The 15,713-nt window shown below is 43.0% G+C and overlaps 1 protein-coding gene and 1 long non-coding RNA gene across 2 annotated transcripts in view; both read right to left on the bottom strand.

Annotated features, from left to right (window-relative positions):
- The window catches only part of LOC105470253 (mucin 13, cell surface associated), a 30,313-nt gene extending 21,619 nt beyond the window's left edge, over nucleotides 1–8,694 (bottom strand). The window contains exons 1-2 of the mRNA XM_011722053.2: nucleotides 8,587–8,694; nucleotides 1,489–1,899 (exon numbers count right to left, since the gene is read on the bottom strand). Coding sequence (XP_011720355.2) covers nucleotides 1,489–1,899; nucleotides 8,587–8,638 — 463 coding nt within the window. The 5' untranslated portion in view covers nucleotides 8,639–8,694. The remainder of the gene's footprint in view (nucleotides 1–1,488; nucleotides 1,900–8,586) is intronic.
- Nucleotides 8,695–10,976: 2,282 nt separating this feature from the next.
- Nucleotides 10,977–14,235, bottom strand: LOC105470252 (uncharacterized). The gene is made up of 3 exons (XR_980403.2): nucleotides 13,943–14,235; nucleotides 13,320–13,452; nucleotides 10,977–12,253 (listed from the first exon to the last, which is right to left on the bottom strand). It is a non-coding gene; the product is annotated as an uncharacterized lncRNA (long non-coding RNA).
- Between the last annotated feature and the right edge of the window lie 1,478 nt (nucleotides 14,236–15,713).

The raw sequence follows: 15,713 nt of genomic DNA, 5'->3' as shown, positions 1-15,713 counted from the left end.
TTTAAGAAAAGCCTCAGCCACCTTGCAAAGATGACTTGGGACATCTTAGGGAAGAGACTGGATGTATCTCTTTCTGGAGATACCAGACAAGTAACTCCCGGGTGCTTTCTCTTCGGCAACGAAGGACAGACTTGTTAGCTTGTTTCATGGCCAGGAATTGATTAAGTCACAGGATGTTACAGCCAGAAGAGATTTGGGGGCTTTTTAGTTTAGTCTCGCCTTATTGCAGATCAGTAAGTTGAAGCCAAGAGAGAAATGACTTGCCCCAGACCCCACAGTTTATTCATGGTAGGGACAGAACACAGGAAGACGGCCTGACTCTGAGGGAACACCTGGCAAAGCAGAAATGGCTTAGAAAACCTCCCTTTCCTGATTCCAGGAGAGCTGTGTCCCATTGGATCCCACCTTCAGAGTGGCCCCTCCAAACATGAAAGAAGACTGGGGAAAGACGTCTTAGATACAGCCTCTGGGCTCTACTTGCTTAACCATCCACTTCTTAAATCTATCAAAGAACATTGAGGAAGCTACCAGAAGTTAAGGGTAGGGAGACATCCACTTGGTCTTTGACCCTGGGTGAGTCATGGCCCTCACTGGGTCCCAGCTTTCCCGTCTGAGAATGATAACATTTATCTAGATTCTTCAGGCTCTAAAGTGTGACGATTCTTCTAGATCAAGGGCTGGCAAACTATAGTTCACGAGTCATATCTGACCAACCTTTTGTTTGTTAACTGTGGCTGCTTTCATGTTAAAATAGTAGAGTGCAGGAGTTACAACAGAGACCCCACATGGTCCACAAGGCCATTTAGCCTTTACTGATAAACTAGGTTGATTTCTGTTATAGACTGAGCTTGGGGAAGTGAAGCAAATGGTTCCTGTTTCATTAACTTCTGCTTGAGGTCACTTGTCATCTCTTAGTGTTCCCAAAGCATCTGTCCTTTGGACAATGGCCCTGGTTATGCCTAGGACTGTTTGAACACCGCTGTTGTTTTGCTTTCTATGCGTCAGTCTCAAATTCTTGGCTTGACACAAGTTCCACATTGTGATCAGCCACCATCTTACCTCAAGGGTAGAACTGACTTCTTCCTTAGGTAGACCAGAGAGCTAGATCAGTGGGGCTGAACAGTCCATGCTTATTTGGACCTGGTCTTCTCAGAGAAGCTAAAACTATTTCTAAAAATCCTCTAGGGAGAGGAAAGCTATAGAGATACCTTTCACAAAGCCCGAGTTCATCGGAAAAAAATACTGCACAGCTAGCAAATAACTTGAGGTAGGATAGGAGGAAAGGAAAGGAGAACAGAAGGAAACTGAGGGTTTTAGGATCTCTGCCGTCACTACATTGTGACCCAGATTTCAAACCCACAGTTAATTTCCAAGGAAACCTTGGGCTTCTTTAGACTCATTTTCCTGGCCCACCAGAACATACCCACCTCCCTCCCTCCACAGTGGTATGCTCCATTCTTGGGGAGTCTTTGAGGGAATCGCCCTTACCTGTGGTGTTTAGGGTGCTGGTCTCCAGTGAAGTGCTGCCAGTGGGAGGCTCTGATGATTGGTTGTCTTTTGTGGTGAGGGACATTTTATTGTCACTTTGTGTTTCAGAAGGAACCATTGTGATTGATCCATCATTTGTAGATGAAGCAGTGATTCTGTCAGATGTAGTTAATGAATTTGCATTTGCAGTTGACTCATTGTCTATAGTAGTAGGTGTAGGAATTGTGGAGGAATTATGTGTATTAATTGTGGGGGAAGCAGGTGAAGCAGCTATTGGGGGAGAAGGTGTAGTCGTGGTGCCAGCAGCTCCAGGGGAATTAGTTTCAGTGGCATTAGTTGTAGCTGCTGTAGGATGACTAGTTGCAGTTTCTGTGTTTCCTAAAGTATCAGCTGAGTGGTCTTGGGCAGTGGCTGGAAGAACAAAGATACCAAGTTTGAGCAGACAGTACATTGAATAACTAATGGCAGTTACTTAATACTAATTCGTATCCAACTCATTCTTTTTTTTTTTTTTTTTTTTTTTGGTAGAGATAAGGTTTCCCCAAGTTGCCTAGATTGGTCATAAACCCCTGTGCTCAAGCGATCCACCCTCTTTGGCCTCCCAAACTGCTGAGATAATAGTTATGAACTGCCATGCCCAGCCTCAACTCATTCTTTTCTGGAAAAATGAATATATATGACTATATTAAAAATTAAAATACATGGTTATTTCTAAACACAAAAAACCCCACAATAAATAAAATCAAAAATTAGACAAAACTGGAAAAAATGTTATTGAAAAATGTGACAAAGAGTTAATGTTTATTTATTTATTTTAGAAATAAGGTCTTCCTCTGCCACCCAGGCTGGAGTGCAGTGGTGTGATCATAGTTCACTGCAGTCTTGAGCTCCTAGGCTCAAGCAATCCTCCCACCTCAGCCTCCCAAATAGCTAGGACTACAGTTGTAACGCCTCCATGGCTGGCTAATGTTTTTTGTTTTTTAGAGATGGGGGTCTCACTATCCTGGCTAGGCTGGTCTCTTAACTCCTGGCCTCAAATGATCCTCCTGCCTCAGCCTCCCAAAGTGCTGGGATTGCAGACGTGACCCACCAGTCCCACAGAGGAGTTAATATTTTTTAAGTTGAGTACCAAGAAGCAATATTATTTATGCCTGTAGTTGTACAACTGTCGATCTGGGTTTAATATACTTCAGACTGTTCTCAGTGAGGACAATTGAGAATGCCACAAGGTGGCGCAGTGACTACCCGGAAGTGGACTCCTTTTGTCTTTCTGCACTTTAAGGCAACTGCCCCCATTTTTCATTACCTTGATAGATTGAGGGAGGGAAAGGTTAGGGTTGGGTAAAGAACAATAAAATAAAAATACCTCATTAAGTGCTTATTATACTTCTTCCAAAATTGTATTCTAGTAGTGTTTTCCCATTCACAATTCTCGATACATTGACTAAGAGTAAGATGAATAAGTGATCTTTGCTTTCTGAGCTATGATGGGTATCAAAGTTGCATTTTCACAACTTTTAGGAACCCCTGGATACATGGAGTGGTAAACTCTAGTGATTTAGTGATCTATTTTCTTTTCCTTTTTCTTTTCTTTCTTTCTTTCTTTTTTTTAGAGACATGGTCTTGTTCTGTCACTCAGGCTGGAGTGCAGTGGTGCCATCATAGCTCACTGCAGCCCCAAACTCCTGGGCTCAAGTGATCCTCCCACCTTGGTCTCCCAAGTGTTGGGATAACAGGTGTGAGCCACCTTGCCTGGCCCAGTGATAAGTTTTCTAGAAATTTTCATTGTCTCTAAGAACTCTGACCTTGACAATAGGTTAAAAAAATTATTGAAAGAAAAAGTTTTAGTGAGGAAGCGATTTCTAAACCTTAGGGTACAGAGAACTGTGGAATATGCTTCCTGATTCCCCCATGGGTCTATGAGCCCCTTGAGGGCAGAGCCTGGCTCTTCACCTTGAAGAGGGCTTGGCTAACATAGCCATTCAGAAATGTTGAAGACATCAGCAATTGCTCTTCCTAGGCAAGAAATACATCACCAGCTGGCAATGTTGACTGCCACTCTTCCTATTCCTGCCACTCAGGATAGTTCTCATCTATCAAGCGCTGGCCCTGCGCCTGACAGTACCTGTGAAGTAGACGTAAATGCCCTCATTTGACAGAAGAGCCCACCAATACTCAGAGGGGTTAAGAAATTTGCCCAGAGGCAAAGCCAGGTCTGTAAGATGACAATGTCCTAACTACCACTTGATTAAAGTTACGGGGAAGGCCATCCATTTAATGAAAAACCAAGACATCCCCGAGGAGCAAACACAAGAAGAGCAAATAGAGAAAATTGGGGATCAGAATGAAAGCAGTGGAAGCAGAAGTGACCTCCACGGTGCCCTCTATCACTGGGGTAGCAGTGAGAGTGGCCAGGGGCTGGCTCTCGCCATGGAAAACTCTAGACAGAAGAAAAGGGCTTGGCAGACTGTGGGTGCAAACAGCTCCAACCCCACCAGACCCTGAATTTCATGCTTTGGAAATGTTCATTCTCGGCCGATGCCAAAGAACCAACATGTTTCTGTAGATGTGCATAAAACAAATCCGGACATCTTAAGAGGTTTTCTGCAGGTCTTTGGAATTATGACAAGGAGTTTTGGACTTCTAGGCTTGTTTATTTTGGTTTTAAATTTCTGTTCACTAGGGAGATTACATTTCAGAATAATCAATTAGTTTGAATAAATGAGACACATTTCAAGCTGACAGCAATTCATTGCTGTGAATAGCTACAATTTTTAAAAATAACTAAAATATACTTGTGTGTGTCTATGTGTATATGTGTGTTTTATCCGAGGGTTGTACAGATTTTAGGGAAGACAGCTTAGAGCTGAAATCCCAGGCTTAAATTATCTAGTAAAAATACCCAAGAGGAATTGTAAAATAACCTATTCTGTTCAATCTATAGATAACAGAAATATATGAAGACATCCGTGCAGTAAAAATAGCTTTAGTCTTTTTATTTCCTTAGGTCCTAAAACTTGTAAATAACACAAGGATAGCACAACGTCCACGGAGGTACAAATCATAGGTTTCAGTGGCAAAATATATGCCCTGACCTGGTTTCTTTCTGGGGAAGACTCCATAATCACCACCCCTGTCCAGGGCACATCTGTAACTGCTTTATTCAAAGCTAGCTGAAAGTCACAATCAAACACCTTTCTCCCAGATCTAAACTCTTCATTGTGATGAGATGTTGGTTCCCAAAGGCACTCATCAGATTCTGTGGAATAATGCAGTCCTAATCTCTCAGAGAAAGCAAAAACAACCTGGAAAGTTTTGCCTGTTAAAGGCACTTCAAATGTCACTGGCACATTTTTCGTTTGTTTCAGTAAATGCTTGTGTAGAGGTCCCTGCAGTCAAGGTGCTATACAAGGCCTGGGGGTGAGGAGGAACGTAAAGGTGTACAAGACACACTTCCTGCCCTTGGTTGCTCAGAATCCTGAGTGGCAACTCATGTTTGAAGTAGTGATTCCTTACACACACCTCCAAAATCCTTAACGTTACAGAAAAAAGCAACTTTAAAAAAATTTTCAGGCCAGGAGCTCATGTCTGTAATCCCAGCACTCTGGGAGGCTGAGGTGGGTGGATCACGAGATCAAGAGATTGAGACCATCCTGGCCAACATGGTGAAACCCTGTCTCTGCTAAAAGTACAAAAATTAGCTAGGATTGGTGGCACACACCTGTAGTCCCAGCTACTTAGGAGCCTGAGACAGGAGAATTGCTTGAATCCAGGAGGCACAAGTTGCAGTGAGCCGAGATCATGACACTGCACTCCAGCCTGGCAACAGAGTGAGACTCTGTCTCAAAAAAAAAAAAGGCAACTTTTTAAAATGTATCAGGCCAGGTGCGGTGGCTCATGCCTATAATCCCACCAGTTTGGGAGGCTGAGGTGGGCAGATCACCTGAGGTCAGGAGTTTGGGATCAGCCTGGCCAACATGGTGAAACGCCATCTCTACTAAAAATGCAAAAATTAGCTGGGCATGGTGGTGGGCACCTGTAATCCCAGCCACTCAGGAAGCTGAGGCAAGAGAATCACTTGAACCTGGGAGGCAGAGGTTGCAGTGAGCTGAGATCATGCCATTGCACTCCAGCCTGGGCTACAAGAGCAAAACTCCATCTCAAAAAATAAAATAAGGCCAGGCGTGGTGGCTCACGCCTGTAATCCCAGAACTTTGGGAGGCCAAGGTGGGTGGATCACAAGGTCAGGAGTTTGAGAACAGCCTGGCCAATGTAGTGAAACCCCATCTCTACTAAAAATACAAAAAAATTAGCCAGGCATGGTGGTGAGCACCTGTAATCCCAGCTACTTGGGAGGCTGAGGCAGGAGAATTGCTTGAACCTGGCAGGGGGAGGTTGCAGTGAGCCAAGATCGCACCATTGCACTCCAGCCTGGGCAACAAGAGCAAAACTCTGTCTCAAAATAAATAAGTAAATAATAAAATAAACTTTTTTTTCCAAAAGCAAACCTTAATAGCCACAAAAACTGTCAATATTAATATATCTGGAGGTAGATGGGTGGGAAGGCAGATTGGATGCTCAATTTTTATTTCATATACATCTGTTTTGTTTGAATTTGTTACAGTGGGTCTGCATTACTTGTATAACTTTTTTAAACAAAGAAGAGGAAATCAAAACCAAAGTCTGAAAATCAGATCCAGGCTGGATGTGGTACTTCACGCCTGTAATCCCAGCACTTTGGGAGGCCAAGGCAGGTGGATCTCCTGAGGTCAGGAGTCTGAGACCAGCCTGGCCAACATGGTGAAACCTCATCTCTACTAAAAATACAAAAATTAGCCAGGTGTGGTGGCAGGTGCCTGTAATCCCAGCTACCCAGAAGGCTGAGGCGGGAGAATCACTTGAACCTGGGAGACGGAGGTTGCAGTGAGCCGAGATCGTGCCATTGCACTCTAGCCTGGGCGACAAGAGTGAAACTCAGTCTCAAAAAAGAAAAAAAAAAGAAAGGAAGAAACGAAGAAAGAAAGAAAGATCAGATCCAAGTGCAGACATGACAAAAAGGGAAATCATAAGCCCCTACTATGTGCCAGGGAGTATCCCAGCACATCAGGCTCTCTGTCTCATTTAATCCTCTCAGTCACTCTTCAGTATAGGGATTTCCCTTCTATTGTTGCACAGGAAGACACTGACGGTCAGAGACACCCCACAGCTAATAAGCGGTGGCATGCTGTCTGAATCCCTGCTTGCTCCACGATTTGCCCTTCCCCCTGGGTTCTCTGGGTCGAGAAACATCTCCATTCCCCTAAGGTACCTTGAGCCTCAATGATTCCTGATTCCCCTACCTCTCTATTCATCTCCTTGGCCCTCCCAGCCAACTTTCCCCTTTCTACCGCCCTTCTATTCTATTTTTTAAAAGTCAAGCCTTTTTTAATAGTGGCTCCTGAAAGTCATACAAGCCTCACCAATTCTTCCTTGGTCCTGAAGGCTTGGACCTGGCATCTGCCCCCAGCGTTGGCAGGAGAGATCTGGTGAGCCCTCCCCTCCTGTGCACCTAGCCTTTTCCAAACTTCCCGCATTAAAAGCTTGAAACCAGCTCTCAAAAACTCTAATCCTGATGCCATTCATTCCTGTTCTCTGAAAGGGCTTAATTTCTCTTCATATGTCTGCCTCATCAAAGACTTTCTTCCTTTCTGCAAGCAGCTTCTAGATTTCAACTCATTGAACCTGAAGGAAATCAAAATATTTCTCCCTCGAATATAACTCCCTGATATAATGAGTGTTTTAAATTAAAAACTCTCAGAGGTCAACAAGCGCTGTAAGGACTGACCCACCAAAGAAGAACTATTGCTCCTGTTCCCCTCCCTGTTATGTCATTATCCACTACAGGAAAGAAGACCAAGAAGGAAACCACCCCTGAGCAGACCCTTCGTCAAGATAATGACTGTCTCCAAGGATCTTTAAATTCCAAGGAAAATTATCTACAAGTTCATTTTTGTTCCCAGATCAGATTGTTCTCCCTACTAATCATTTATTGCCCCTCAACAGAATTCCTCTTCTCCCTTCTTCCGTAACTTGTTTTATCAAGATCCAAGCCCCCTTTCTTTCTGTAACTTCAAGATGAAATATAAGCTTCTATACCTCATCAGGAAGTTGGGTGTTCATGCTGAAGGCTCCTGGGTACACACATTAAATACACTTGTATGCCTTTTTTCCTATTAATCCATCTACTTCATGCCAGTGATTTTTCAGCAAAATTTTAAGCCAATTGGCCCCCACAACCCTCACCTCTCAACGTATTGATGATCTCACCCACATGTGGCGCATAGAACCCTTCCTAACTCAGAACAAAGAGTACATGTCTGAAGTCTAATCAACATGACAACTACTCCCTATGGTTTAGCCTTCTCAAATTCAAGTACATTTGTGCAAGGAGGCTTTTTCCTGCGGTCAGCTCTCTGATTATCATGAGGGGGGATCCAGAACGCTACAGTAGAGAACTGGGTCCTTGGAACCTACTTAGTCCTTCTTATCTGGCCTCAGGAACTCTCAAAGACAAACCTCTGGTTTGCTGAGCCCCCAAGTCTTACTCCATAGGCCACTTCTTCTCCCCAAACCCCCCGAGATGGACTCTGGCTCTGTCACCCTGTGCCATCTCAGCTCACTGCAACCTCCACCTCCCGAGTTAAAGCGATTCTTCCTGCCTCAGCCTCCTGAGTAGCTGGGACTACAGGTGCCCACCACCATGCCTGGCTAATTTTTTTTTTTTTTTTTTTGTATTTTTAGTAGAGATGGGGTTTCACCATGTTGGCCAGGGTGGTTTCAAACTCCTGACATCAAGTGATCCACCTGCCTTGGCCTCCCAAATTGCTGAGATTACAGGCTTGAGCCACCGCGCCCAGCCCATAGACCACTTTTGCTGCTGCTCTATCTTCCCATCACAGGATAAAATGCCTGTGTCTTTGAGCTGAGCTGGAGAGGAAACTTCATTTATAAAATAGACCGTGTGCTGGGCTGGGAGAATTCGTAGCCGTAAGCCTGCTGATTCTACCTCAAAGACAACATACATGATTGGAAGAATTAAAATGTAAAAATATTCCTTACCTGTGTGTACAAAAAGGAGAGCAAGAAGAGTAAGATGAGTGACGGCTTTCATTTTTGCTGTTCTTGCTTGGTAATCCAAGGAGGAAGTGATTTCCCTCCCCGGCTACCTTTAGTTTTAACTGTCTTTCAGGTACAAAGTCCGGTCATTAATTGACGTCAAACCAGAGAAAGGCAATTATAGCCAGCATTTTGTCATATACCATAGGTCTCTTCCGAGCTTTTGAGATAGAAGAGGTGGAGCTGGCCTTACGAATCATTTTTCTGACTTGAAGCCCAAAATAACTTAGGACATTCCAAATATCCTTGTGAGGTTGGTGGCACAAGAGTTTGGTTAATCTCTTGATATCTCAAATGTCTCCAAGCTACCATGTTTTAGGAGGTCACCATTCCATTAAACATTCAATAATGAACTGTGCTCTACTCACCCGCATTTGAGTGCAGGAAACCCACTTTCCTCCAGCTGTAGTTCTGAGAATCCCTGAAGAGGACTTACATGTTTCCCAAAATTATTAGTTGCTTAACTTTAGCCACCATATGCTGGGGACCACCATTCCGGGCCTCTCTGATGGCCATATCTAGCAACTTTGTAATCACATCTCCAAGCTTCTATGACTCTACCTGGATACAGCCCCCCAGTAAAGTTTCCAAGCATAATGAACATCACATCATGGCATCTAACCTAACTTTACTGAAGTCTTGTGGGTGACTGGTGTGTTGGGGAGTGGGAAATAAAGTACGGAAAAGAGAAAACCTAGAACAGCTGATTTGATCTCTCTGCTCCTGGCTGCGCATTGGGCAGGTCCCCACCTCTCAGTTCCCTTTCTCACCCTCTCTCTAGTTCCTCAGCCCCTCACCTCTCACCATGTGTCAGGAACCAGCTTTACGACTTGGATTTGGGTCTTCTTAATCCAGTTCTCCCTCCTTAAAGTCCAGGGCCCCAACTCTACTGTGTCCAGCCCCAGCCAGAGGAAGGTAAACTAATGATACCTTCTGAGTTGTGGCTAGAGTTTTGAGTTTAAATTTTTTTTTTTTCTTGAGACAGAGTCTCACTCTGTCGCCCAGGCTGAAGTGCAGTGGCACAATCTCAGCTCACTGTAACCTCTGCCTCCAGGGCTCAAGTGATCCTCCTGCCTCAGTCACCCAAGTAGTTGGGATTACAGGCATGCACCACCATGCTTGGCTGATTTTTGTATTTTCAGACGAGATGGGGTTTTGTCATGTTGTCCAGGCTGGTCTCAAACTCTTAGACTCAAGCAATCCCCCACTCAGCCTCCCAAAGTGCTGTGATTACAAGCACATGTGCCACCACGCCTGGCCTTTGGGTTTAAATTTTTAACTCTGACCTTGATGAAAACAAAACATTTTTGTATGATCGCCCATAAGTGCTTTTTGTCCTAGAGTCTCCATTCAAGAATAAGACAGGGGTTTGTTCTTACATAGCTGAGAGGTCCATTTAAACACTTTTTCCAAAACAAAGACATGTCTAAGACCCATTATGTTGTGCTATTATTCTCAGCTTGAATAACTCCTGGAATCAGTATTTAAACAAAGGCTTGTTTTTCTTTTCTTTTTAAACTAGCTTTATTGAGCTATAATTTATGTCAATAAACTGACCTATTTACAGTGTACAGTTCAACGAGTTTTGATTGATGTATATACATGTGTAGCTACCATTGCAACCAAGATACCAGGCATTCCCGACACACCCAAGACTTTCCTCTTGTCCCTTTTTAGTGCTGCATCCCCCACACTCCACCCCAACCCCAGGCAACCGTTGATCTGCTTTCTGTCTCTAGAGATTAGTCTGTATTTTCTAGCGTTTTATGTAAATGGAATCATACAGATGTAGTTTTTTGTTTTGTTTTGTTTTTTTGGGCCAGTTTCTTTCACTTAACATAATCATTTTGAGATTCATCCTTGCTGTGTGTATTCATAGTTTGTTTCTTCTTATATCTGAACACTACTCCACTGTATCGATGCACCATGGCTTGTTTATCAATTCGTCTGTCGATGGACATTTGAGTTGTTTCTAGTTTTGACTATTACAAATAAAAATATTATAAATAAGGCCAGATGTGGTGGCTCATGCCTATAATCCCAGCACTTTGGAAGGCTGAGGCAGGTGGATCACCTGAGATCAGGAGTTGGAGATCAGCCTGGCCAACGTGGCAAAACCTCATCTGTACTAAAAATACAAAAATTAGCCAGGTATGGTGGCGGGCACCTGTAACCCAGCTACTCAGGAGAGTGAGGCAGGAGAATCCCTTGAACCCTGGAAGTAGAATTTGCAGTGAGCCAAGATCACGTCACTGCACTCCAGCCTGGGCAACAGAGTGGGACTCCATCTCAAAAAAAAAAAAAAAAAAAAAAAAGTTATAAGTATTCATGTACACATTTTTTTATGAACACACACTTTCATTTCTTTAGGGTAAATATTTAGAATAGAATGGCTGCATCACATGGTAGGTATATAACTTTTTAATAAATGGTCAAATGGTTTTCCTAAGTTGTTATGCCATTTTCCATCAGCAATATATGAGAATTCCAGTTGTTCCCTATCTTTGTCAACACTTGGTATTGTCAGTCTTTATATTAGCTATGCTAAAGGGTATGTAGTGGCATCTCACTTTTGTTTTAATTTGCATCTCCTGATGACAAATGATGTTGAACATCTTTTTATGTGCATATTAGACACTCATGTCTCTTCTTTTGTAAAGTACCTGTTCAAATAATTTGCACATTGTAAAATTGAGTTGGTTTTCTTCTTGGTTTTTAATGGTAAAAGTTCTTCACATATGTATTGCTAATCTTTTCTCCTTTTCTGCCATTTTTATATGGCATTTTAGACTTACTATATTCACTTTATAAAAGCCTAACCAGGAATCTAGAAAAATGGAAAAAGTGGCCTGGGGTCACGTAAGTAGCAGCAGGATCTCAAATGCAGGGTCTCAAATCCTGTCTCCTAAACTGAGAGGAGCCTATCACACCCCTTCACGTCTTAGGTTCAAGATATCAAGTGAGTAGTGCCCACTGTGCTCTATCACCAGTGTCTACTGATGCCACCATATTATAACAGTGTCAATATTTCCATGGTTTTCTATATTACTTATCTGCTGAGCATAGAATGAAAAGTATAACCAGGAAGGCATGGAGGACTGCCAAGCATCTGGCTCCCTGACTCTTCCCTGGCTTTATCATCTGGAAAAATATGGGCAGCAAGAAAGTCAGGCAGTCCTCAAAGTATAAATCAGCAATCACTGTTATGCCCCCTCCTAACTCAATCCACACTCGACTTCAGTACTGCAGGATGACAGAGACAATGCACAGAGCTTTCATGAGGGGAACAGCTTCTTCCTCAGGGCTGATGTTTCCTTGCATATGGAGGGAGTTTAATTCCTGAAACACTCCTGGCCTCTTGGCATGTCTTTATTCATTTTGCCCTAAATGAAGAGTAGTGACTTATTTCAGAATAAACTGGGAATACTCACCTCAGATCCTGCGGTTTCCCTTTGGGGAGAGAACCTGGATTCAGGATTGTTGTGCCAAGAAGGTAATGATCCAGTAGGAGGAAGGCCTAAGCCACATTCTCAAAAATAAGCTTCTATAAAAGTAATATTTTGTGTCCATCTGTTGTACTCTTTATTTTACTTCTCACAGAACTCAAAACCTGGATAGGAAAAAGGGGTGATATTTATTAGTATGAAATGGCTAGATTCTAAGTATTTATCTATAAGTCAAGAACACAGACTCCATTTTCCCATAGAAACAATGTTATATGTTGGTAACGTTGTCACCAAGTCAGTTAAACGAAAAGCTCTTTACCCATAATTACCTGGTTGCAAAAGAACTACTGTTCAGGGTGAGCTTTTCAATGATTCTATTCACTATGCAAAGGAATGGGACATGCCCATTAATCTAAAGTAATATCCAGTTATATAGGCATAAAGTAAACTCAAGAGAGCTATATCGGAGCCTTTTAGAATTAGAATTCAATCCATCAAGAGCCCCTCTAGCCAGGTGCAGTGGCTCACATCTGTAATCTCAGCACTTTGGGAGGCCGAAGTGGGAGGGTTGCTTGAGCCCAGGAATTCGAGACCAGCCTAAGCAGTATAGTGAGACCTTGTCTCTACAAAACTATTTTAAAATAATTATCTGACCATGGTGACACATGCCTATAGTACCAGATACTTGGGAGGCTGGGGCAGGAGGATCCCTTAAGCCCTGGAGGTGGAGGTTGCAGTGATCTGAGATTGCACTGCTGCACCACAGCGTGGGTGACAGAGTGAGACCCTGTCTCAAGCAAAAGAGCCCCTCTTCAGCTACTTTGATTCTGCAACACTGCAACACCATGATGAGGCTCTAGAGCATCATCAAAACATAACATTTCTATCAAGATTAAATAGTTAGACCCAAAGATTTTTTTCTGTCTATAGAACCAGATGTAAATACTTGTTAAGCTCCTATCTCCTTCTCTCTAATTCCAGCCCCTCAACAGAGGTGTGAATATAGCTTTCCTAGAGTCACTACTACCATTTATTGATATCACATTTAGATACTACATGAAGCTGATCAGCATTTTCCTCTCTAATTCAGAAGACCATTCCCAGAGAAATGACTTGTGGAAAGCAATATTCCCAACTCAAATGTCTAATTGATGACACATTGACAGAACCATTTCCACTCTTGTTTTTTATACCCTCTGAAATTAACTTTTCAGCAAATGGTTGCTTTACATGAGTAATGTTCAGGAGGGGGCTGTTCAATCGATCCCTGGTACTCGAGGCATCTCTACACATCCATCAGGTATCGAGGATGAAGCAGTGAACAAGACGATGAAGGTCGCTGCTCTCCCGGAGCTTCTGTAAGCTGATGGGTAGTGGGGGTGGGTAAAAAAGTAATTAAATACAATGATTTTAGACAGTGATCAACGCTCTGAAGAAAATAAAAACACAACAATGGGATAGTGACTTGTGGGGTATGAGATGCTACTTTAAATAGGATGGTCAGCAAAATCTTGCAGGAGCTGATATCAGAACTGAGAGCTGCTACTGAAGGGAAGCCTGCCATATATACATCAGAAAAGGGGCATTCCAGCTAGAAGAGCAGTAAGTGCAAAGGCCCTGAGGCCAGAACAAGTCTGGTGTGTTTGAAGAGCACCATGATCTAGGAGGAGATTGTGGGGAGATGTTGTCAGAGAGACAGGCTGGGGCCTGATGCTGCAGGATCTTAGAGGCTGTGGAAAGGAGGGTGGATTTTATTCTAAGCACAATGGCAGAAGCCATGGGAACATTTAAGCAGGAGAACAACAGGCCAGATCTTCCTTGGGGGCCTTATCTAAAGGAGCTGGTCTACTCACCTGACCATCCGCCTCAGTTCGTTTCCTCCATGGCCCTCATCACGATATGTAATTACTTTGTCTCTTTGCTGGCTTAGCTACCTGTTGCCTAACTTCCATGAGAGTTTCTCTTCCCTGTCCACTCCTCTGTCTCCAGCATCCAGAACAGCTGGCACATGGCAGGTGCTCAGTAAAGATTTACGGAAGAAAGGAAGGAATGAATGAAGGCCGTCCGATTTGTTCTAGGTGCAAGGAACAGGGAATGCAAAGTAAGTAAGACACAGTCCGGGGTCTTCAGACCCACAGTGCATTCAGACAATTTAACTTCCAAAAGTTGGTTGTCATGATCAAATTATTCACAAAAGAGAAAATATTATTATTAAATAAATGTGTGGGGGAAAATATTTAATTTTTTACTCATTTTAAAGACACTACAACTAAAACAAAAGTGAGATTATATTTTACCTTTCTTTTTTTTTTTTGAGATGGAGTCTCGCTCTGCCACCCAGGCTGGTATGCAGTGGCACAATCTCTGCTCACTGCAACCTCCACCTACTGGGTTCAAGCAATTCTCCTGCCTCAGCCTCCTGAGTAGCTGGGATTATAGGTTTGTACCACCCCACCTGACTAATGTTTGTATTTTTAGTAGAGATGGGTTTCATCAAATTGGCCAGGCTGGTCTTGAACTCCTGACCTCTAGTGATCCACCTGCTTTGGCCTCCCAAAGTGCTGGGATTACAGGTGTGAGCCACCACACTGGTGTAATATTTTACATATTTTAAAAATGTGTACAATGATATATCCAACTCTGGTGTAGGTGCAAATAATTCAATATGCTTTACAATTGCTACATAGTAATATGCTACACTTTGGCAACAAGTATTAAGAGCAATTTAAAAATGTTCTTGGCTGGGCATGATTTTGAGAGGCCAATGGGGGAGGATCGCTTGAGTCCATGAGTTTGAGACAAGTCTGGGCAATATAGTGAGACCCTATCTCTACAAAAAATTAAAAAATTAGTTGAGCATGGTGTCGCATGCCTGCGGTCCCAGCTAGTCAGGAGGCTGCAGTGGGAGGATTGCTTGAGCCAAGGAGGGTGAGGCTGCAGGGAGCTGTGATTATGCCACTGCACTCCAGCCTGGGTGACAGAGCCAGACCCTGTCTTAAAACAAAACAAAACAAAACAAAATGTTTTTACCCTGTGATCGAGAAATTTACTTCTGGAACTTTATCTTAAATAATTTCTTCAAAAAAAATTTTTTTTGAGTTTTGTAGAGACGGGGGTCTTGAATTCTGGCCTCAAGCAATCTTCCTGCCTTGGCTTCGCGAAGTGCTAGGATTACAGGCGTGAGCTACAGTGCCTGGTCAAGGAATAATTTCAAATGAAGGGAACATTATATGTACAAATAATTTGCTGCAGTATTACATATATACAGTATAAAAAATTGAAAACAACCTTACCCAACAACAGAGGTTTAAATGTGGTGACCACCCTTGATGAGAGGTATGACTATCCACACACAGAACGATGCAGAAGACCACAGCATTGACGGGAAGTGCTTATTCTACTATGATAGAAGTTGAAGAGGCAGGATTCTCGTTATATCTCTAATTATGTAAAAACCATGCCTCCATAAAGATAAGCGCTGGAAGGAAACATGAACACACGAAAATGACTTGCTTTGTTGGGTGGCAGAACAGCGGTTGAGCACTCCTGTGGCAACTTCCTCTTCGTACACAAACAATGTAATGGGCTCAGAGAAAGGGTCAAGTACCAACGTAAAGATTTTCT

The sequence above is a fragment of the Macaca nemestrina genome, chromosome 2 (assembly GCF_043159975.1).
Source record: "Macaca nemestrina isolate mMacNem1 chromosome 2, mMacNem.hap1, whole genome shotgun sequence".
Lineage (NCBI taxonomy): Eukaryota > Metazoa > Chordata > Mammalia > Primates > Cercopithecidae > Macaca > Macaca nemestrina.
The sequence above is the reverse complement of the archived record's forward strand: the minus strand, read 5'-3'. Positions and strand labels throughout refer to the sequence as shown.